General features: G+C 46.4%; 1 protein-coding gene across 1 annotated transcript in view; it reads right to left on the bottom strand.

Moving 5' to 3' along the window:
- The window catches only part of tefu (Serine/threonine-protein kinase tefu), a 155896-nt gene that overhangs the window by 67484 nt on the left and 63793 nt on the right, over positions 1–24619 (bottom strand). The window contains exons 25-35 of the mRNA XM_089570615.1: positions 23245–23452; positions 22196–22281; positions 21383–21506; positions 13982–14160; positions 13051–13153; positions 11737–11817; positions 8979–9134; positions 6679–6814; positions 5083–5174; positions 1884–2065; positions 444–588 (exon numbers count right to left, since the gene is read on the bottom strand). Coding sequence (XP_089426741.1) covers positions 444–588; positions 1884–2065; positions 5083–5174; positions 6679–6814; positions 8979–9134; positions 11737–11817; positions 13051–13153; positions 13982–14160; positions 21383–21506; positions 22196–22281; positions 23245–23452 — 1492 coding nt within the window. The remainder of the gene's footprint in view (positions 1–443; positions 589–1883; positions 2066–5082; positions 5175–6678; positions 6815–8978; positions 9135–11736; positions 11818–13050; positions 13154–13981; positions 14161–21382; positions 21507–22195; positions 22282–23244; positions 23453–24619) is intronic.

Below are 24619 nucleotides of genomic sequence, written 5' to 3'. Positions count from 1 at the left end.
AAGCACGTCCGAAAAATCAGGCGTCCGAATTTTCAGTCGTCGACTGTATAGAACAACAACCTGATCGTGGTTAGATGCAAGATAAGGAAAAATCATTTCATACCAGAACTAGAGTAGACTCCCATTAAGATGAACAATATCAGAGCATTTGACTGGTTTTCTATGACTCGGTGCTAAAAAAAAAAAATCTACTTAAGACAGCCCAATTTGCATGTCCCTCATTTAAGATAAATTTTTGCAATGAATGTAAACCCGGCGACTCCGCCAATGGTACTCTAGGAGCATATGCATGCCACTCTCGAGGCAAGCAATAAAGAACAATGAAAAAAAAAAAGTCCCCTTCCCAAGCTTCTCGTTGTGCAAATGTCTACGCCAACAACGCCGTGCTAATAACAGCCGTCGCTGTAAAAAACGATGGTGGCCCAGCAAGGCGTGTGGCTTACCTTACCACCTGAGGGTAGGAAAGGGTGCAAAAAGGCAAACAATTCTTCCATGTCTGTACTGCTGTGCCGAGTGGTGAAGGCAAGGCCTGATTTCGTGGCTAGCGCAGACTTCAGCACCTGGCATGCCACGTCAGATGTCTTGGTGCTGCAAGGGGTAGGAAGTGCGTGGGAGAACGTGAGAAAAACATTATGAAGGAGGCAAAAATAAAAGATAGCACCGATAAAAGGAGGCAAAGAAAAAAGCCACAGGAGAACCTCGGTGCTACAGTCATGATTAAATTGAGTTTCAGTAATGAAACAGATTCATAAAATTTCCTGGCCAGAGCATGTTACGAACAATGTACAAAAACTGTGGCGTTGCGACTGCTGTCCTGTGCCCCTACAGAGAACATAAATGCTGGAGTCGCGACTGCTGACAACAATGTGACGAGGAGGCCATGAAAGGACTGTAACTATGGCAGCAATAGCAAAGCAGCTCCGACCACTGTGGCTCCATTTTTTTTTGGAAGCCATCATTGCCGAAGACGGATATTTTTCAATTCTGCTAAATTTTTTGCTGGGACATTAGCCATCTCACCCACTTCACCCTTCCTACAGTCCCACTATCCCACATGACATCAGTGCCTACATCACTAAGTTCAATCTAGGTTTAGCTTAGACAGCACCATAAGGCTGGAGAAATCATGCCATCCGATCTGAATTTTGGGAAACTGGGCCTCCAAGGTTTCAAACTTGGCAGACCTTGGGGGTCTTGGAGCACAAAAAAAGATTATTAAAATATTTTACAATATTGGTTCAGGTTTATAATACAGGAGGTCACTTTTCGCTTCTACCATCTTCAAAAACCTTAAATGACACTCAAATTAATATCATGAATGCAATCATCATCATCATCATCATCAGCCTGACTACGCCCACTGCAGGGCAAAGGCCTCTCCCATGTCTCTCCAATTAACCCTGTCCTTTGCCAGCCGCGACCACCGTATTCCCGCAAATTTCTTAATCTCATCCACCCACCTAATTTTCTGCCACCCCCTGCTACGCTTGCCTTCTCTTGGAATCCACTCCGTTACCCTTAAGGACCAGCGGTTATCTTGCCTTCGCATTACATACCCTGCCCAAGCCCATTTGTTCACCTTGATTTTGACTAGGATGTCACTAACCCCCATTTGTTCTCTCACCCACTCTGCCCTCTTCCGATCTCTTAACGTTACACCTACCATTTTTCGCTCCATAGCTCGATGCGTTGTCCTTAACTTAAGCTCAACCCTCTTTGTTAGCCTCTACGTTTCTGCCCCATAGGTGAGTACTGGTAAGATACGGCTGTTGTACACTTTTCTCTTGAGGGATATTGGTAAACTGCCATTCATGATCTGAGAGAACCTGCCATATGCGCTCCACCCCACAATGGGAACCTTTTCGGAGAAGTGGCGCACTCACTTGGAGTGGCACAGGTAGCGCTCCATGTGGCTGAAGAGGAGCGCGTAGGCCACCTGGTGGCACTCCTCGGCCGCATTGTCCACCATGCCCGAGATGGGGTTCCAGTGGGCTGTGGCCAGCGCTGGCAGGCCCAGCTCGGTGGGACCCAGCAGGCCCAGGCAGCGGAGGGAGGCTGCCCGCACCTGAACAGACACGTCACACACACATTTAACCCGGTGTTAAGGGGGCACCAGGGTCTTAAAACTGACCTTTTTATTTATGGTTAGAGTCTGACAAAATTTTGCACACAGATGTGTTTTTCTCTTCCAATTCCAAAAATGTAGTCACAATTGAGGTGGTGGTCTGATATCAAAAGTTATCTTAAATTCCTGAGAGTAATTAGGTAATTTCTTATGCAGCTTTAACGAACTTTCTCATTGCATTTTGTTGCTTTTAATGACATGGATTGATAACCAGAGAGTCTCCATGCCCGATGACATGCTTACTTTTTTTGTTTAGACCACGTATAGCTAACAATTTACAATTAGCTTAATGAGTTGCAGTGTCAGATACTGCGACCTTTTACTCTCGACATCGTATATCAGGATGACATGCCTTTTGAGAAAAACGAAGAATGTCATTGGGTATGGGAACGCTCTGGCTATCAATTCATGTAAATAAAAGCAACAAAATGCAGTGAGCAAGTTCATTAAAGCTGCGTAAGAAATTACCTAATTACATTCTAGACTTTGAAAGATTTAAGACCACCAGCTCAATTATGATTACATTTTTGAAATTAGAAGAGAAAAACACATCTGTGGACAAAATTTCATGAGATTCTAGCCATAAATAGAAAAGTTAGTTTTAAGACCCTCGTCCCCCCTTAACCTGCTGTTAAGGGGGGATGTGGGGATCAGATCGCAAAAATCACGAAAAAAGTCAATTTTGAAAAGTACACTTTCCATGTTGTACTGAAATATTTCACCCAAATATAAACCTTAAGTCCTCTAAACAAATATGCTTGTCAGCATCTACGCATAGACAGTGTGCGCTAGCTGAGAACTTTCAGGCTTGTTTTCTCAAGAGTTTGTTTCGAGCTTAATACCTTGCTCGTAGAAAGCGCAGCGCAGCAATGGGTGCATGGATTTTTATCCCGTTTGTTTTGTTCTGATCACTGAAATGTGGTCTGCGTCAAGACAGTCTCAGATTTACCATTTAGGTTCGGTTTGGTTTATTGGGTTTAACGTCCCAATGCAACTCAGGCTATGAGGGACGCCGTAGTGAAGGACTCCGGAAATTTCGACCCCCTGGGGCTCTTTCATGTGCACTGACATCGCACAGTACCCGGACCTCTAGAATTTTGCCTCCATCGAAATTCGGCCGCCACAGCCGAGATCGAACCCGCGTCTTTCGGGCCAGCAGCCGAGCGCCATAACCACTGAGCCACCGCGGCGGGGTTTACCATTTAGGCTCACATGTTTTTGTTACATGGTAATTAGAGCGTGATACATTCTAAACATAAAAGAAGGTGCATATTGTGTCCTTTTATATAAAAAGGGCTGAGAAATAAAACAAAAATTAAGAGAGTCTTGATTTACATCACACTTCTTAGTAAATATTAAAAGCATTTACAGACCTGTAGCCTGTTTTGTTGTCACGCTAGGCTTTCCACAAGCAAGCTACATGGAGACAACGTATAAACAATGCTAAAAGGGAACCTACTGAAGCTGTCATTGTGAAACTTTACATATGATTGTTTGCTGCTGTTTTAAGCCAGTCTGCCAAATTTCATCACTCTAAGTCGGAAAATAGAAAAGCTGCCTTCGATCCCCTCATCCCCCCTTAAGAGGTGTGCCAATACTGAAATTTTCGAATATGAAGGAAAAATGCCTTCGAATATTGAAAACCTATTCAGTAAGAAAAAAAATTTCAAGAAGGATAAATACTAGGCAAATTGTTGTCCTTATATATTCCAAAATAGTGTATGGCCTTTGCAACTGAAATAAAAACTAGACTGACTCAGCAACAAAGAAAAAATATGGTGAGCACAGAAATGTACACTGCTTGGTTAGACTGCATAACAGTGTGCAACCTGTAAGAAGGTCATGCAAAATCAGTAACAAATTAAAATCCAAGAATTCACACATGACTGGCCGCTAAAAATAGCATGATGGGCCATAAAACCTCATTAATTCGGACTTCAAGAGACTGGAAGGAATGCCGAAATTACCAAAGGTGGAGTCATATGGCCTATTTTCTGTCTCCGTGTTCCGCAATTTCCGGGCAGCATGTACTCTCGAGTGATTAACCAGTTGGCTTAGGCTTAAGGGGGGACACTGGTCTTAGACATATTTTTCTTATTTTTAGTCCAATCCTAATGAAACTATACCACCTTGCTCAGTTTTTTATACCGATTTCAGCAATGAAGTTACCTTTCTCATAATTTAGTCGGTTCCAAAGATAATTAATTTTAATTAATCATTCATTATTACCTCGGTGCAAAAAAAAAACTGCTCAATAAAAAATCATTTTTAATCCTTGGCTATAAGGTATGGTGCGTAAAGAGTGCAATAATTAAAACCATTTTTCTATTTTACCCTCATTAGTAATTTTACAGCACTTGGAATATCAATATTCAAGGCACGAATGTAATGCATCAATAAACTTTGCGAAATTATAAATTTTTCAAGCGCGATTGAACAAATCTGCTTCGATTATTGCACACATTGTGCCTTCAGCTTCCCTTAGCAAACATTACGACATCTCTATCTGTCCTAGATGTTGAGATATTGACATGCTAAGACAGCCAGATGTCAAAAATTTTCATGCCATTAAATTATCGCTCCTGCATAAATTCAGCTCACACGATGATATGAATTTGATATTATGGTCAAAATACTGATTTCTTAAAGGAATAAATTGGTACAGTTGGAAAATAATAGCTGGAGATTCCACGAATGTAACTTTTTGAAAACCGATTTTTTGGTCATTTTCTGGTCTCAAACACCAGTGTGCCCCCTTAATGCGTGTAGTTTTACAATGTTTTGTGCTCTCTTTTGCCATTTATTCCCTCTTCCTGTTCTTCATTTGTTGAGAATTTAATAACCTGCTCAGTTCAAATGTTCCCAACGCACTGCCAGATTCTGCATTAATGGTGCTCTACTGTAAATGGGTACCTATGTCAAAACAAATGTAAACGGAAGAAGCATGCGCTGCTCACCTGCTCGTTTGCAGACCTGGCCTGCTGAAAGAGGATAGCAACCAGCTGATGCAAGGGGCTGGTGGCGGCCGCCTCCGAAAAGAACGGCTTCTCTGCAAGGAAAGCCACAGGGCGTACCAGAGACAGAAATCGATTTCAATCTACTCGTTATGACTGCAAGTCAGTCATGAAGGAGAGCACCACTGACAAGGCCCTATTGCAGCCCTGGAATTAGGGCTGTGCTATGCAAATGCTCCAGCACGTAGGGTGCAAATGCTGTTGAACATGCCCAGAAGTAAAGTACTACTCCACTGTACAGCGCAGTACTGAGACTAGCACTGAGAACAGCACTGAGACTAGAACTGAGACTAGTACCGAGACTAAAGCTGCATTATGCCAATGCTCGAAAGCACACTGCAAGTAAGTTAATGCTGTTCTGTGCTGTTGCTCCCGAGTGCAGATAGTAGGTTGATGTAAAGAAGAAAGCCTCGCCCTCAAGACTACTGTACTGCACAAAAAAAGTAAACCCGGCGTTTTTTTTTTTGTTCACAAGCATCACACGGGATCTGCAGGCAGCAGAACATGAATGATGCCACCAGAAATGTCCAGGATACGTTACAATAACGGTAAGCAGATGTACAAATCATCCGCTTTTCTGTTAAGCCATAGACTGATTTGTTGAAACATGCGAAACCAAAGTGAGATGGATTCTACTCTAAGTTCAACCAAATTATAAAATAATAAGATTTCTTTGCTTCCCATATGAATTCAATGAAAAAATTACCATATTTACTCAAATGTAATGCGACCACGATATAGCAATGCGAGGGTCGATGCATGGAACCGAAACGTGGAGAATGAGAACGATAACAAGGGTATTTCACTGAGAGTGCTACTTTTAAACTTTTAAAGAGCTACTTTTAGAACAGGTAAAAATAATTAACAGATATCGCTTCTACTGCCCATTTTCACAGGCTAACCACAACGATGTCAACACTTTATTTTCGGCTGTCGATCTCCGAGGCTAGGGCACATCAACGTTCACTTCCCAACAGTGGTTACAGAGTCCTCTCCGTTAATGACACCACAAGTCTGAATGTAATGGCAAGGAAAAGACCTCCCATCTTCAAATTCAGTTTTCTCAGAAGTAAATGCGCCTTTTGTTGCCAGCTCAGTCAGAGAGAGGCGGAGAAGTGATTCTAACTGAGAACAAAAATCGGACAGAGTTGTCCTCATTGTCCCTTCATCACACCAAAAACAACAGCCAATAAGTATGCTTGAGTAGAGCTTGTCAGGCCAGTTGGTCTATTACAGATGCAAAGAATGAACTGCGCAAATGACACATGGACGGCAAAGAAAAAAAGAAACACACAAAGTTGTTAGTCTGCGTTTGTGTGCGTCTTTGCCTCTTCGCCGTCCCTATCTCGTTTGCATGTTCTTTCTACGCATCTACAACAGACGAGGCATAGAAGTTCTCACACTACTCAAACCATTTCCAGGATGGGAGCATTTCCAGTTGGTATAGAACCAGTTAGCCTGAATGCAAGCTATACATATCCAGGAGCACACTCATCGTTCACTGCTAACTTCGCAGCTAACTTCACTGCCTCTCCCCACCTTGCATCTCTTTGAGCAGTCCTGTGAGCTCTGTGCGGTGCCGCTCGAGCACAGCGCTGAGCGCAGACAACGCGTAGGCATCCTCACAGCCACTCAGCAGGCTGCACTTGAGTGATTGAGCAAACACACCCAGCACCTGGAAGAGAAAGGAGAACAACTGTACCACGGCTGAGAACAGTGCAAAGTATACAACAGCTGTATGTTACCACTACTCACCTATGGGGCAGGAACATGGAGGCTAACGAAGAGGGTTCAGCTTAAGCTAAGGACAACGCAGTGAGCTATGGAAAGAAAACTGACAGGTGCAACGTTAAGAGATCGGAAGTGGGCGGAGTGGGTGAGGGAACAAACGCAGGTTAATGACATGATAGTCGAAATCAAGAGGAAGAAATGGGCTTGGGCAGGGCATGTAATGCGGAGGCAAGATAACCGCTGGTCCTTAAGGGTATCGGAGTGGATTCCAAGAGAAGGAAAGCGTAGGAGGGGGCGGCAGAAAGTTAGGTGGGTGGTTGAGATTAAGAAGTTTGCGGTGATAGGATGGCCGCAACTGGCAAAGGACAGGGTTAATCGGAGAAGACATGGGAGAGGCCTTTGCCCTGCAGTGGGCGTAGTCAGGCTGATGATGATGATGATAATACAAAATCTAGCACTTCCAGCTATGCCAGTGATGGGAATGCCCATGATCAGTCAACCTTTACATAGAGCAGCCTCCTTATCCAGTAGACCCTCTCTTTTAGCACTGGAATTTTTTTTTTGAATTTCGACAGATACTGCCCCATGAATGCCTTTGCACGGGGTTGCCAAGGTTTGCGATCACTGAAAAAGTTCGTCTTAACCAAAGCATAGACACAACAGTTCGTCTTAAGAGAAATTTCTTTTATAATGAATCCTAAGGGAAACCAACCAAACGGTACTCGCATCGTTCATCTTATTTGAGAGTTTGTCTAGCAGAGTTCATTTTAACGAGAGTACAGTTTGATGCCGAAAAAGAAGACAAGCATCAATTGATACTCTTGAACAGATAGGTGTGCTCTGAGGAGAAGTCTGTATGATTCACACAGTATGCAAAGTGCAAAATAACATGGGAAGCTCATTGGCAATCTGAGAAAAAAAAAGATTTTAGTTGCCTGAGCCAGTAGCACTGCATTTGTTGAGTGCCAGGTAACACACAAAGGAATGACAGAGCCCCTCCTTAGACAAGCTTTATGGGCCATAAGCTTTAAATACACCTTTGACCCCGCGACCCGTGCTGTGCAGCCATGTCTTCTCTCAATGGCCAAAAGGACATTCTTTGTAAATAAAAAAATAGCTGCAAGAATGTCAACACTTTGATTGTTTAAATTCTTTACGTCTTGTGCAGAGACAGAGACAGCTACTTACACCTATCTGTCTCTTCACCTTCAGTCATAACTGCTTGCCCAATCTGAAGCTTGCCGCAGTTTATCTCGGTTTTGCACGTCCCAATAAATTGACGGTACACTTTTAGACTTGTATTCCACATCAAATATTGCCCATATGACAGTTGCCTACCTCAACGAAGAAGGCACAGCACAACAGTGCTAAGACGCTGGAACTCACTTGAGCGACCTGTGCTATCCTGCTAAGCTATGCCACTTGCACACATACCACTAGTTCCGTAAGCATAGAGAGGCACGCAGTTACGGGATCACTGCATACTATGTCATGACACAAGCACCAACAAGCAAGCACAATCGTCAAGAAGAGTTAAATAGACCACAAAAGCAGATTTAGAATTTTTAACCTCCCATAGCCGTAATGGTTAAATAATAGTAAGATGATAATAAGGACATTAAAGTGCCCCCGTCCTGCTCATAATTTTCTGCATCCAACCTTTAACTGCGAAGTTTCTGAGAAAGCTGTATAGCTTTCCTTTGTAGCCAAATCGCTGCGCTTGGGTGGACGTCAGTGAGTAATTACTCCCTTATTACAAATCTACTCAACCTTGGGGGATTCCCCTAAACATTTCACCAACACAGTTCCCACTTCAGAGTTATTGATCAACGCGCTCTCGCCCTACCATGAGCTTGCCGTCCCGGTGAAGCGGTGGTCCCGAGTTTGAACCCCGGACCAGGACGAATTTTTCTTTAACTGCGGAGTTTCTGAGAAAGCTGTATAGCTTTCCTTTGTAGCCGTATGGCTGCGCTCGAGCGGATGTTAATGAGTAATTACTCCCTTATTACCAGCCTTAACCTCTGCTGCGAAAAATAGCAAAAAAAAGTCACTTTCATGGTGCATTTAATTCTTCTGGCGATTGCACGCAACAATGCGATGTTCCTCACCTCTGAGAAGGGTTGATCTCGCTCCACGACGCTGCGCACGGCCTCTAGGGGGCCTCTGCTCGGGGTCAGCACGTCCCAGTCGGGCAGTGGCAGCACGCACAGCGTGGGCATGCGAAACCGCTGGTCTGACAGCAGCAGCTTCACGAGGGCTTGCACCTGGACAGACACACGTCACGTCGTTGCCTGTAACCCATTTTGATGTAAGGCCAAAGGCATGGCACCCACATGAGAGACCTCAGCTCTGCTGTGTCAGCATAAACGTAGTACATGAGGTCAGCACTGTTCCAAAGCAGCACGAAATATTGGCTCAATATTGGAAATGGCTGGCTTCACTCTGGGCCTTTGTACTAAAACCGGCCTTTGCCGATACATTTCCAATATTGGGCCAATGGGTTATGCTGCTGGGGTTATCCGGTTGAGATTGAGCTTATTGATAGCTATTGGTCGAGCTGTCCTGGCGTTATCACCAGTGCAGCTACGACCACTGTGGGGCAAAGGCCTCTCCCATGTCTCTCCAATTAATCCTCTCCTTCGCCAGTTGCGGCCACCTTATTTATCCCTGCAAACTTCCTAATCTCATCCGTCCACTTGACTTTCCGTTGCCCCCTGCTATATTAGCCCTCTCTTGGAATCCACTCCGTTACCCTTAAGGACCACTGGTTATCTTGCCTTTGCATTACCTGCCCTGCCCAAGCCCATTTCTTTCTGTAGATCTGAGCTCTGATCTCACAAATTCTGCTCACTTCCTATCTCCTAGAGTTACGCCAACCGTTCTCCTTTCCACAGGCCACTGTGGTGTCCTCAATTTAATTTCTAGCCTTTTCGTCACCCTCTATGTTTCTGCTTTGCATTACGCTGCCAGAAATTGCTTCGCCATGGTGACTACATTATAAACTTGAAGTTGAAGTTTGAGGTTTATTTTCCTTCAAACACCTGTCACCAACTGTGGAAAGGCGTGCACAAAATATTGGTTCATGCCATGCATGGGATGATGGATAAAGGCAAAGCCATACAGTTTGAGTGAAAGAGTGGGCAATTCAGCTAAATAATGAAACTGCAAAAGAATACAAGAGAGTGCATGCCAAGACACGGGGGGGGATGACAATGAAGAAAGGAAAAAAAAAAAGACATGGAAGAAGAAGCAGCAGAGCAAGGATTGGATTGGATTGTAAAACTTTTATCTCCAACAGTTTGGGGGAATTTAGGCCCCTCGTCTAAACGACGGCCAGAAGGTCTTGGCTCCTGGCGGCGTCTTCGGCCAGTATGACGACCTTTTTCTGAGTCTCCGGACCGCAGCTGAGTAGGAGAGCCTTCCATTGGTCGAGCGACTTTAATTCCGTCCAGGGGGGGCAAGAGGGCATTCTCAAAGAATATGGTTGAGATCTGCTTTGTCGTTACATAGCTTGCACTCATTTGGATATTGTCCCGGATGATAAAGACTAGACATAGCATGCAACTAATCTCTTTTTTCTCTTACCCTCTTTACAAAACGCCCCGAAGTTTGCAAAAATCACGAGGCTCAATAATGCACTGCACCTTGCCAGATGAAGGCATCACAGTGGTGCTGCTCAGTAATGGGAACTTCACTGAGCAAACTTGGGCCCAAGGCATAAGTCCACTAAAGGGTCATGGAATAGCACTTGAATGCAATGCATTTCCATCAGCAATGAAGCAAGCACACGGCTACATTTTGATTTAAAAAAAATGAACCAGTGCAGAAGTCCCTCCCCTCAGCTTATCAAATAGTTATGAGCGCTCAAGGTTTGGTTACACGCAACATAAATACCCCCAAAAGTAGAAGATAGGACAACCGCTGCCGTAGCTCAGTTAGTAAAGCACTGGGCGCAAGATTCGGAGGTTGTAGGTTCGGATCTCACTGGTGGCATGTGGTTGTTTTTTCTTCTCTTTTTTGATCAATTATCTTGCAAAGCAATAATATAATTACACAATTGATTCGCATTGACCAACACCACAACTGAAAAAATGAGAGGAACACCCCTCTATGCTACTTGGTTTCAATCACTGTTCACTTCCTTAATATGCATGCCTCCTCTCCAGAGGAAGATTGCAAATATGTGAGAATTCTTCAATGGCACAACAATGACCAGGCAACCAGACGAAGCCACATCAAAGGTACTAAAAAAAGTATATGCACTACTGACACCTTGAGGTGAAAAATGCTAGCCACATGGTGATAAAAAAAAAACTGCTAGGTGTACTAGAAGCTCCTCTGCATGCGTTTAAACAGTGCGATTAGTTGCTAAGAAGTAAAAAAAATGGCAGCTGTTCAACTCTGGTTATGTATACCCCCAACCTGCCGTCACAACTATGAATTGAATCACGTGACACAACGCTATTACCACGCGGCTTTCTTACTGCCCCTGCTGACAACTTGCAAGGTCAAAATTCAATGTCAAAGTTCAAGATCAAATGTTAAGGTCAAAGTTCAAGGTGGTCCAAAGCAACACCAGCCACGACTTATCTCAAGGTCGTTTCAAGGTCACTCGGAGGCTCACGGTGAAATGTGTCCCAGCTACAGTAGTGTAGATTTCGCTACAAAATTAGGATCATGGAAGATGTTCGGCGTGGCAATTCTACCCCAGATGTCGTCAGCATACGGCTGGCTCTGAGCCATTTGTGGCACTACGATGCCATGCTAAACCATGACGCTTTCATTTCTGCTTTGCACCTTCTTAATCCCTTCATAGACGACCAGAATACAACACTACCTCATTCGACCCAGTATCGCAAGCCTTACCTCCCAGCCAAGAGCAATGTTGTCGTCGTCCACAAACGGCGCCAGGGCATTGATAATGACAGGCAGGTTTCTTCCCGCCTCCTGGAAAGGGCCAAGAAAAAATAACCTCAGCAGGCAGACAACCAGGCACCTCTTGTGTTCTGCACGAACGTAGAATCTTGCTGCCTCCCACAAAAATGGCATCGGACAAAAACCTCGCTGCGACGATAGGTATGTGTCAAAAGAAAAACTGTGTCAAGTGGTGCCATCTGTATTAAATGGGACAAGGGTTGCAAGGTGATCCCCTTGTGTTAGGCTAAGTGAGAACACGGGAATCAATCGAGAGAGTCAGTCAGGAACTGCCATAGTCTAGTCAGTCTATCTAGGGCAAGTCCCTGCTTGCCATGGTGGTAAGCCTAGTTGATTGAAGTAGGAGTTACCATCTGTGCTTTCATGCAGTACCATGACAACTGCTTTTCTTTCCAACATCTTTATTCAGCTACGATACCCAACAGACACTCATGGCTGGTTCCCACATTTTCCTTGCTTTGCTTGGCACCAAGGGAGCGGAGCCCCTTTTCGCACTTGTCGTGTGGCGCCACCTAACAGCAGGCACTCAACGAAGAAAAGTGGGCATGGTAGGCAGTTTACCTCACAAATCTGCATCAGTTACTCAGCCGTGCTACCTAAGCAGACTCTGTTTATTGAATAGAGGACATCTCTGAACACACAGATCATAGAACACGCAACACAAGATGGCCCGTTGTGCTATCTAAAAATGGGCATTTTAAAATGTATGGGGTTTACAAGACACTGATAGTGCCACTTACATGCCTAGTCCGTTTGGGAATTCCATTCCTGGTGCATTCGGAATACCACCCCGTCAATCATGAAAAAGACCAAACCTCCATGGCATTGTCAAGTCTGATGCAATTTGAAGGTGACACCTTAAGACTTAACCCACCTGAATTAGCCCTAACAAAGTCTACTTGGGCAAGAAGGCTGAATGAAAAACATGAACTTAGCTAGCCTTGGTTCCTTTATTGTGCGGCATCATTTTTACAGCACAGTAAGTGACCACCACATCAGGCAAGGTTTTATTCATCCTGTGCGGCCAAAATAAGAGCAGTAACCTTAGAATTTTGTTACACCGTAAACTTGGGACACATACGTATCACAAGACAGGCAAGTATCTTTTGCCCAATATGTGCATACAGAAATGATTCTGGTGCTTAACCTATAACTCATTCTGGTGCCAGTGAGCATATTTGAAGGGGGAAGCAAAAAAAAGAATCATTCATGCAGAATAAAGACGGCCAAGATCAGGTACCACACCTTGTACATATGGGGCACCGCAGCCTCGTACAGCTGGTGTAGTGCACGTGCCACCAAGCACGTGCTGCGCTTCTCACTCGTGCCGATGGCTGTCCCCTGGGTCCTGTTGGGATATGGACATATGTTTTGTTTATAAAATTTTTTTCAAACCAATCACAATGCTGGACTTCCGGCCCTCATGAATTCTTATTCCTTACTCTTTACTCAGTTATCACTCCACAAAAGTGGGATAGAACACCAACTAAAAAAAACGAACATTTTGGCAGCAAAATCACATTTCAGACAGCCTGTTTGACTATATATTATTAACAAAGGAGAGCCTGAAAACAAGTTTTTCCTTCGAAAACATAGTGCAAAAAGGACATGGACGACACCGAACTGGACGGGACAGGCACTAACTTGCAACTTTATTTTCGAAAAACCACCACATCAAATATATAGGAGCCGATCACCACTATGCTTTTCCTGGTTTGGTGCATCTGTATTCCTTATGTATACTCATTTATGTCATGTAAAATAAAAATGGGCAAAAACAGAAGTGAGAAAAAAAGTTTGCAGTGGCTTAACTCTGCTATGTGAGGCTATACGTAGCGTGAGCAGTGACGTTACGTGGCTCGGCGCCGGCGGCGGTGGCGAGCGCAAGCGGCGATGCGACGGCGAACGCGTGCGGCGAGGCGCGCCAGCTGTGCGCAGCGACGTCACTCGCTCCTCGCACATGCGCAGTATGGTCGGCGGAGGAAGCACGCGAAACGGCGACACTGTGGCCAATGTAGCTTACACTACAAAATAAAATGACAGTGTCAAGGCCACAAAGATGGGAAAAGAAGTTAAAAAAAATGAGCCAATATGATGTCCCCTCTAAACACAGAAGAAAATTCTGACCCAAGCTTTGACACAGCAGAATCCAGCCCGAAACGGAGGGGCAACTCACGGCAGTCGTCGCAGCAGCTGCAGTGTCAGCGTGCGCAGCACGTAGCATTCGGAGCCCTTGAGGGTGGCCAGGGCGGGTGCCACCAGGGTGGCCAGGTGGACCAAGGCACCCAGGGGACAGGGCTCCTCGCCACGGGCCCCCCTGCCCTGCAGACCCTGGAGCACCAGTTGGAGCCCATCCTGGAGGAGGAAGAAGAACGTGAGGGGCACGTGAACCTATGCGGGCTTTGATAAACAACTCCCATCACCTGCCACCGGCCAAATTATGTGCTGTTAGGACAGTGCGGCGGCGGAGGGTCTAGTTCCGGGGGATGTCACGAGAGGGCGCTAGTGGATCGCCAAGTCATCATCATCAGGAGGCGGAGCGGCGCAGCGGGAAAAAAGGGAAAGTGCAATAAAGGTTGCTGGCGTGGAGCCCATGTGTTTCGGAGTAGTGCGAGTGTGTCACCGCCGAAGCGTGACATTGTGAAAAGTAGGGGAGTGCAAATTTGAATCTAATATCGAATACCTGTTCAGTATGAAAAAAATATTTAAGGAAAAGATGAAGAAGCAAACGCTGCCCTTATTTTTCTCAAAATAGTGCATGGTCTTTGCAAGTGAAATAAACAAAACTAGACTGCCTCAGCACCATGCTTAAAGAAACACGACATGCACAGATAATGTATACAGTATAACCCCATCACAGGAAATACAGCTAGAGTGGAAATTCCACCACAGGGAAGCATTTCCGATTCCCCGCAATCCAAACATATGATATATAAGGCAATACAATTATTTGCCCCTATAATGAACAATTTTTGGAGCGAGGTTCCACTTCAATGTTGTGAGTAATCAGCCAATTTTTTTTTTTCCGCTCATCTAAATATGATTTTTATTTTGTTTCACCAAACACGGCCAAAAAAGTCAGTTCTCACTTTAAATGGCACCACCGGCATTACCTGAGGAATGCATAAACGTGCACATAACCATGCAATTTGGCGCACGAATGCCTGCGAAGGTCTTGCTGATGGCTCAGACTTCGTGCTTGAGGACCACGGTCGTTGGTGCAAGGTGTTCCACTTTTTCTCTCACTTCAATACAGGAGGTGTGATGGAAATTACCGTATAAACGCGTGTAAGGGTCGCACCCCATTTTCCCGAAGGAAATGTTTAACTCCGCGATCAGCTCTGGCTGCGAGCAATAGTGCGCTTGATCGTGGAGGCTATGCATGCGCACAAGAGCTTCCAGATGCCGACCACAGATGGCGCCCGAGGCCGTGATCATCATCATCATCAGCTTTTTTCTCCGCACCGCGATTTCCAGCTATCCCCATCGGCATCAGTATCGCCAGCTCCAGCCTTTTACGGCGTGTTAGCACGCTTGCCGTAATAGTTGTGGTTGTGGCTTTCGTATGCTGCCGCCGAGCGTTGCAGTTTTAGCAGAATAGGCAAGCACCTTAATAACTACACGGCTAGGAGTTAGCACTCGAACACGGTAAGCGTGCAGCAGGCAGGAAATTCAATGTGACCGAGAATCTAGAATATTTATTGGCCCTCCTGCATGCTCTTTGGCCGAGATGCTCACAGCATGTTGCTGTGCAGAAACACCAACTGGTCCACATGTTCAGGAAGCAGGAGCTCCCTCCTTCTCGTGACAAGGAGACATCATACAGCCCACGAGCCTCAATAATCTCGCCTCTATCAAAATTTGACTGTCGCGGCCAGGATCGAACCCGCGTCTTTCAGGTCAGCAGCCGAGCGCCACAACCACTAAGCCACTGTGGCAGATGAATGAATGAGAAGAAAGCCAAGAATAAAAAACTATACAGTTTTCCGCACAAGTCAAAACTCTATCTTCAGATAATTCACCCAGATATTGTGGTTTTGCAACAGTCAGGCTTGTGAAAGTAGACACTGCATTTGATTGCTGCCGATTACTCAAAAATTCTCGAATATCAGTTTCTCAAATCAAACCTGAGCCAGATAAGCATATTCGATTCGCATTCAAAATTCCGAATGTTCGCACATCCCTACTAATGAGCTAAAGCACAGTGTAGCGGACATAACACTCTGCAACCTTATCCACGGTTTATCTTGCGCAATACAGTAAAACCTCGTTAATTCGACCCTCGTTAATTCGGAAAATCGGATAATTCGGACAGCCCATCCGGTCCCGTCAACCACATATGGTTTTCTATGTCGTAAAACTCCCGTTAATTTGGAGAAATTTGGCCGTCCTTCGGTTAATTCGGACAGGCGGCGGAGCTTGCATGTGTACAGGGAGGCCATGAGCGCAGCGGAGGTGAGATGATGATGATAGCGAGAGCGGCGCTGGTGTGAAACCGAAACGTAGAGGCGCCATCCGCATCGCTGTAGTCATCAGCCAAGGCAGAGGATGGGCTTTCTTTTTTTTCTTTTTGTTGTCGTTGCCCTGCCGCGCCGCTGCGTCTCGCCATTTTTTTTCCCTTTGTGTATGCGCCGTGGAGCAACGCCGTGGAGCGAGGTGTGTGCGTGCTCAGCGTTTTTCTCCGCTACAATCTCGATAACGCTGCGTTTCTCGGCTCCTGCGATGGCTACCGAGGCCCCAGCGAAGCGGCCGAAGTACGTGGCGAAGGACTTGGCACAGAAAGTCGAAATATTGAAGGCTGTCAAGGAGGGAATTCCGCGACAAGCCATCATGGCAAGATTTAACGTGAAGAGGAGCATGCTGAGCTCATACGTCAAGAATGAAGCTCAAATTTTGCAAGCTTACGATGGGCAGCAGTTCTCAGACAAGCGGAAGAGACTCCGAACGGCAGCACATCCGAAGCTGGAAGAAGCACTGCTTCGATGGATTGCGGACGCGCGAAACTCGCAGCTGCCGTTGAGCGGACCCCTCATCTGTGCACAAGCAGAAAAATACGCCCTAATGATGGACATTGGAGGTTTCAGTGCATCAGAAGGGTGGTTTGACCGCTTCAAGAAGAGGCATAATTTGGTCTTCCGCAGCGTCTGCGGCGAGAAAGGTGCTGTGGATGCAAGCGTGGAGAACGATTGAAGGAGTGAGCTTCCGAGGCGCCTCGCTGCTTATGGGCCTTGCAACGTATTTAATGCCGATGAGACGGCCCTGTTCTACAAGGCCCTGCCAGATAAGACACTCGCTTTTAAAGGAGACCCTTGCGTCGGCGGCAAGCGAAGTAAGGACAGGGTGACAGTTTTGCTTGCTGCGAATATGACCAGCACGGAGCGGCTGACGCTGCTGGTTATTGGAAAATCACAGAAACCGCGGTGCTCCAAGAATATAAAACAGCTACCTGTGGACTACCGATCCAACAAAAAGGCTTGGGTGACATCTGAAATATTTCAAGCCTGGCTACGCCAACTAGACCGCAGCTTTTGTGCAAAAAAACGCAGGGTACTGCTTGTAATCGACAATTGTAGTGCACACAACAACATGTCAGGGCTGGAGAACATCGAGCTGCTCTTTCTGCCGCCTAACACCACAGCTTCCCTCCAACCCTTGGACCAGGGAATAATTCAATATGTAAAGACCCGGTACCGCAAGCAGGTGCTCGAACGCATGTTGTTGTGTTTAGAAGCAGGTAGAAAGTACGATATCACGCTTCTCAGCGCCGTGCATATATTAGTGCACGTGTGGCGCAATACACCACCTGCAGCACGGTGTAAGAATAATTTAGGTGCTGACACTCGCCGCTCCCCGTCGAGAGAACGCGCGGGCAGATTGTGTTCGCAGATGACCTTGAGTCAGCGGTAGTTTTCGCCCTCAAGAGTACAGATGGCGCTGTAGTATGGGAGCCCAGGTGCCCGCGCTGCCCGCTCGCGTGCGTTCGGAAATTTCCTGAAACTCGTGTGCGTTTGTGTGAAGGCTTCTCCGGGTTCTCGAAAATTGTTTGCTTGTGCCTGTGAGTCCTGTGAGTGCATTGTTCGGCTGATTGGTATTCTGCTTTCACTCAATGTATACCACGCCGCGGCATGTGACGCCGAGTGCAATTAGTTGCGCTCAGGCTTGCTGCGCTTTAAAATGGGCAAGTGCTTTGTACCGAATTGAAAGTCGGGGTATCGGACATGTATGAAGCGTGTGTCGCTTTTCAAGCCTCCGCGTGAACCCGAACGTTTAGAAAAGTGGCGACGGACGATTCCGAGAGCAGACAGAGTTTTGCAGCCTACCGACCACGTGTGCGCGAAGCATTTCCCGAATGAAGTGATCTCTGCAACACATCACGCGGAATACAAGGGGAACGTTCCTTCTACACGCACAAAAAAATACCGGTGCTCTCACCCGACGCTGTGCGTAGCATTTTCCCGAACTGCCCAGGATACTTGACTGTGCAGCAAAAAACGAGAAAACCTCCGCGGAAGCGGCAGGCTCTGCTGCCGACTTCTCAGAAGCCTAAGAAGCAAGGACAGCCAGAAGCGTCGAATGCTTCTGAAGAGCTACACCTGGCCGTTGAAAATACACCAAGTTTATTGCTGGTTGACATAACGACGTCAGGACATTCTGATGCCGAATCAACAGACGCGCCTTGTAAGAGGCCACGCTTGGATTTCAGCAGCGTCGAGCCCCCTCCACGTGAAGAAGAGGATACTTTTCAACACGATACTGACACTTTGAGTGGCACATGCACTGCCGACGCACCTAGTCACACAGCTGAAAAGGTAATTTCCTGTTTTAAATTCAGGTGGCATTCCTCCAGCCGCCTCATCTAAGCTCACTAGGCGCAACAAATCATGATATTGTTCTACAATAACTACTGAGCGGAAATTATCGTAAATACGATTTGGTTGCCGCAGCCGTGTTTTCTTCCCTTCAGTATATTTATTTGATTATAATTAATTAGTCAGGATCTCATTGGACATCTAATAGCACAGTGTGCTAGTAATCGCATAAGCTTTGCTCACTATTAGGTGGCATCCGGAAAGTGAACATTCATTTATTTAATTTCAGCGCCGGCGTTCAGGCGCTAAAAAAGAGGTTGGTAACAGGAAAATTTTAGATTAATAAGAAATAACAAAATAGCACGAAACATATGACACCAACTTGTTTAAGAGAAGTAATGACATAATATAGACGACGTAAACGAAACTTTGGCTTAGTTGGGACGGCAGAAACATTCTGATTCTATCATTTCTTTTCATTCAGCAACAAGTTCCTTCCTCATCTGAAAAAACTACGGAGCAAGAGAGAAGTCATGGACCAACGCAAGAGCAGCGACCCACCGAGTCCCTGTTCCTCCAGGACGGAGGACAGCAAATGACAATTTCCGCCCTGTCATGCTGTGCTTCCAGCCTTAAACTCCCAAGTGAAGCCTGGGCAGTCCAAGTTTCTGACAGATTTGGGGTTAAATCTGTTGTTTTCAGTGAGCTAGATTTGCCGAAAGATAGTAACCTAGCGCCTTTTCATAGAAAAGTACTAGAAGTAACCACATCACATAATGACTCCTTGTCAGTGAAATGTTTTGTTTATGGCCGTATTGTTAACGTACAGACCATAAGTTCTGGTTTGCCCATGAATTCCCTAGCTGATACAGAGTGTGCAGTGCGGGTCTTTCATGAAATGCATGTGTGTGCAGGTGGTCCCAGGGGTGAAATGTACAATAATATACGCCCCGAGTGCGGCACAACAGTTGCCTACTAGTGACAGAGAGTACAAGTTGCAATGCATGTGCTAAGTTAAAAGATGTACTTCGTATTCATGCTGCACGAAAGAAAAAATTCTCAACTGAAACACATTCGCATTCCGTCCAGTCCATCGAAAAAAACACGCATTGAAATGTTGCGGCGCGCCAGGACTGCCAAGTCAAAAGTGCGGCTTCAAAAACAAAAACAATCTTGAACAAGAATTGGCTAACTGCAAATTGGCTAACTGCGACTGTTCAGTCGCTCGATGGCAGCAGGTATTGAATTTTACAGAAACCGTGGTGTGCGCAGTCTGGGAGACACTGAAGCCACACAAGAATTCACATTGTTTCTTAATAATCTTTTCGATGCCTTGAACCGGCGGTTTCCTCATGAAGGTGTCACAAAGCAGGGCTCTGACCTAGGCATTCTGTCACGTGGTGTAGAATGGTTGGATTACTGGGAAAAAGAGCTGCAGAGTGGAAATATCACGAAAGATATGTTCCTGACAAAAAGCACCTCTGAAGGGCTCCGAGTTACCTTGAGATCAACTAAAGAGCTTTGTGAGGTTCTTTTGCATCAGTACGAGTACCAAGTACATGTGTAAGCTAGAGGTGCAATGGTTCAAGGTGCTTTGAGGACGTTTATTTTGTAAAGAGGAAGCTGAGCAGCGGCGGCAGCCGCACCGCCAGCGCACAGCGCGAGATCGCTGGGTTGACGACCGAAGCTCGGAACGGCATTTTGGCTAGCTGTCCTTAGGCTAATTCCCTGAAAATCCTGCTACAATTTATTTATTTTTGCTTTAATTAGCTAACATTGGCCGGCGCAACTAGAAAATTCGATTGATATACTGGCTTCAACGCATGCTAGCTATCAGAGCTATTACAAAAACGTCGTCGAGAAATCAGTTGCACATTCATTTAGATAATCAGTCTTCTTACTGCAGAATACCGGTGTATTCATGACTGCGCATACTTTTCTATATACCCCGATATCGAGCGCGACAAACGAGCAACGCTTAGCATCGATAACCTACGCAGCGCGAATCCGAGAGCCTCCACCTACTAGCGCCACCTGTCGCCGCGAAACGGAAACAGCGCCGGCGGCGAACACAACCAGGACGGTGCGCCGGCCGCAGTGTCATCACCTAAATTATTCTTACACCGTGCCTGCAGTTATTGCAAACTGCTTTAAACACAGTGGCTTCACTCAGAGCATCGGTTCCATCGATGTGGATGAACCTGATGCCAGCCGCGAGGAAGAGAGCGACTACGAAAGCATTCTGCCGCCGAATGTTGAGCTCTGCGATTATGTCGCTATCGACAGCAACGTTGCCGTTGCCGGCCATCTCACCGACAGTGAAATCGTGGAAGAAGCCTTAGGAAGTGAGCAGCCGAGTTCCGACGATGACGACGACGCACATGATGAACTGCCGCATCACACTGTGACGGAGGCTGTTAATGCCCTGAGTGTTCTAGAAGACATATGTGCAGGTTCTGCAGACAGCGTGCGCGCACTGCATCATTTGGCAGAAGTGCGCAAAGTCATCGTAGCGATGAAAGTTTCCCGCACAAGGCAGTCAACGATAACAGATTTTTTAAAACAATAAAGGTATGTTGATGTGGGGCACTTTGTTGTGTTTTTTCTGGTCCTCTCGATAATTCGACATTCGGTTAATTCGGGCATTTCTTCTGGTCCCGCGAAATCCGCATTAACGGGGTTTTACTGTACGAGATGACGAACAATGCCTGCTGAGATGCAAGAGAAGACTGTCTTGCAGAGCCCCAGGTACAGTGATGGTCCCTCACCCGCTTCTGAAGAAGGGCGTCCATGAGCGAGGTGGTGCCCGTGAGGGCGCAGCATCTCTTCTCCAGGTGCAGCAAGGTCGCCTTCACCTGGCTGTCACTCAGGCAGGGAGGGTACAGCTCATGCCTGGTGGGTGATAGAGTACACAGCAAAAGGTCATGGGCCACGACAGATTTGCATATATAAAAAATGAATGATGCTATAGTATGAGGATTAGTTTCAGCATAAATTATGCTAGTTTTGTTTCACATGCATGTTTCACGCAAGCCATGCTGAAACTGAAAAAAAAAAAGAGTTCTTTCTCAGTTGTCAGTGAGCGAGAAATAGCAATTTCGAAATTAAAAAGGCTTGATTTAAACAGGTCTTTGCTCGAACACCTGGTGGACACCTGAACCAGAGGGAAGGCGCATAACTGCCCTCTTGGAACAGTGGACACCTCAACCATGCTTTAAGCTAAGTGGCGGTAGTGACAGATGTGCGCTGCAAGCTTTGGCATTGACAAATTGTACCAGAAACGCTGCCACCCATGAAACGGGAGTTTCCTGCAAAAATACAATAAGGTATCGCTGTTTGACCAAAAAAAAATTAAGGTAGAGAAATGGGATCAGGCCGTTTGCATGGACAGAATGGCCACTGTTGGTGCAGTGACCATAAGGAGAGGTCTTTGCCGAGGGGCAGGCATAACCTAGCTGATGATGGCACTAGAGGAACGCAAAGGCCACTTATGCGACAGAAAGTTTGGTTATAATTAACGGAACAGCTGCAAAAAAAGAAATAAAATGTAAATAGCGAGGAACGAGTGAGCCTCAACTCACTTTGCATGGCCAGGCAGGTTGCATGCCAGCTGCAGCACAGACACCAGCACCTCAGCAATGCGGTCCACCAACACTTGTTTGACAGCCTGCGTTGCAAGAACAGCACCTCCGCACTCAAAGGCTGTTCAGCGGATTAAAATCACCGGAGGGAAACAAATTCTCAAGTGGCAGCTGCCAGAAGCACAGCATCAATGTTGTTTCTTTCCGAACTGCTATTTCAGACTGCACCAGCTAAGCATACACTTCATCCAGCCACTTGCTTATTGTGTTCCTTGGTGTAAACAATAAGCTTGAAAGCCGCCGTGCACAAATTCAAATCTTTGCCCATTGTCACCACCTGCACTCACTGGTGAACATGGGCCAAAGTCCACTGACTGATCCATCACACAACATGATTCCACTCTGCACACCGCTGCACACACCACACAAACAAAAAAATATGGATCTGACACAATTACAAGCTGTTGCACAAACACACGATTGACACTGCATAACCACATGATCTTACAGCAGTGACAATGATAACAGTGGGCTGAAAAGCAGCTAGTGCCACCTAGGAGTGACCAGTGACACTTAATTTGCAGTAGTATGAGTTTCCACTGACGAGACTGGTCCTCGGCTGAATACTTTTTTTTCGAGTTTCAAGCTAGGAGGTAGCCCTTGTATGAGTATATACAGCATTCTTGGTGAGCACTACGCGATAATCAAAATTCCACAAGTGTGCTTTCCCACATAACTATGTTGCAAAAGACAAGATGGCCAACTTCTCTATAAAAAAAAACTGTGTGGACTACAGGACAGGCGCTAAGGGTGTGAATAGAATGCAAGAAACGTATTTTGGAAGAATTAAACAAAATCTAGTCAGAACATTCTAGAAAAAACTAGTCCTCCTTGCTTTGTTTCAGCTGGAAATGCATGGTCAGCCATCTTGTCTTGGGCAACATTGTTATGCGGGAAAGTGCACTTGTGGAATTCTGAATATCCCCTGTTGGCCAGCTGCAATGCCAACCCCCTCCACAAGTGAGGCAGACAGTGGCCCTCAAACCCACCTCTGGTGACAGGCATGCTTCTAGGAACCTGAGCGACTGGGGAGTCACCCCCTGGCTGTCCCAGGAGGCAAGCGCTCGGCTCATGACGACTGGTGCCACCTCGCTGAGAAGTTGCCTGGCCGGGCAGGCCAACGCATCACTCACAAACGTGATGGCCTCTCTGTCGCCACACTCCACCGCTGCGGGCAGAACCAGGGTCCAGTGGTGCCTTGCAGGATGGGAGAGGGCAAGCATGTTATCAAAGGGCGGCTCACACATAGTATCTCTCCAGTAGAAGAATAGAGCACACCATATGGCCCTGTGGTGATGCAACAGCAGCCGAAGCATGCCATGCACCTTGCAGTCATCGCGAGCAGGCCAAGCACTTCATCATCAGCAGCAGCAAGGCTTCTCCCATACCCCTTCAATTAACTCTGTCCTGTGCCGACCCTGGCCACTTCATCCCCACAAACTTATCAATATCATCTGCCCATCTGACTTCTGGCCACCTCCTCCTTCATTTAGGCATGTGCAAATAGTGGTTTTAGAGCGCAGCTCTTTGGTGCCCGTTCCCGCGTTTCGCGGCATCGCCGTTGTCCCTCGTAACCAGCTCCGCAGCCGGGGTAGCGCATGCTCCTGGTGCCATTTCTCCCGCACGCCCAAGCCGAAACGTATAGCCACTGCCGTTTACCCCCCCCCCCCCCCCCCCCCCTCCCCCCTGCCTCGCCCTCTTCCTCCGTGGCGGCGACGTGTTCTCCGCTGTCCGAAGCGCCAGCTCGGCATCAGCGGATAATGGCGCATGCATCCCAAGCCGAAACACAGAGACACGTTCACTTGACTCGCTAGCAGCATCAGCGGCATCAGTCAGTCGCTGCTATCTCTTCGCTGCGCTACGTTCCTATGCACCCACGAGCTGCCTCCTGCGACTTCCCGATAACTTAATTGCTCTCTTCACTACTCCTCCAGTGCCTTCTTGTAATTGTACATACATGTCCTGCTCGAATTCTTTGCCTCAATCTGTCGAAAAGCTGAAACAGCTGATGAGCTGAGCTCAAACTTCACACTAGGCAGTAATGCTATCGTCAGCAATTTTTTGGGGGTTTGAAGTGAATATTTCGAATACTTTGGCATACAAGCAAGGTTGAACAGCACTACAGGCATTTCCAAAATCCCGTACATTTAGAACGCAAGCCCATTATTACATGAAAAAAAAAAAAAAAAGAATGCACTCAGGCTCTGTCACACTCATTGAAGATGTATCCACTTTCTTCAAGAACAGCCATCGGAAATCGGGGGAGCCCACATACATGCGGTGCTGACATATCTGTTGGATGTGAGACCTATATGTGGGGTTTCCAACAGCTGCAGTTAACTACGATTGCACCGTTGCACAGCT

This window comes from Amblyomma mixtum, chromosome 1, assembly GCF_055824585.1.
Source record: "Amblyomma mixtum isolate Tamu chromosome 1, ASM5582458v1, whole genome shotgun sequence".
NCBI lineage: Eukaryota > Metazoa > Arthropoda > Arachnida > Ixodida > Ixodidae > Amblyomma > Amblyomma mixtum.
This window is presented reverse-complemented; position numbering and strand designations above follow the sequence as displayed.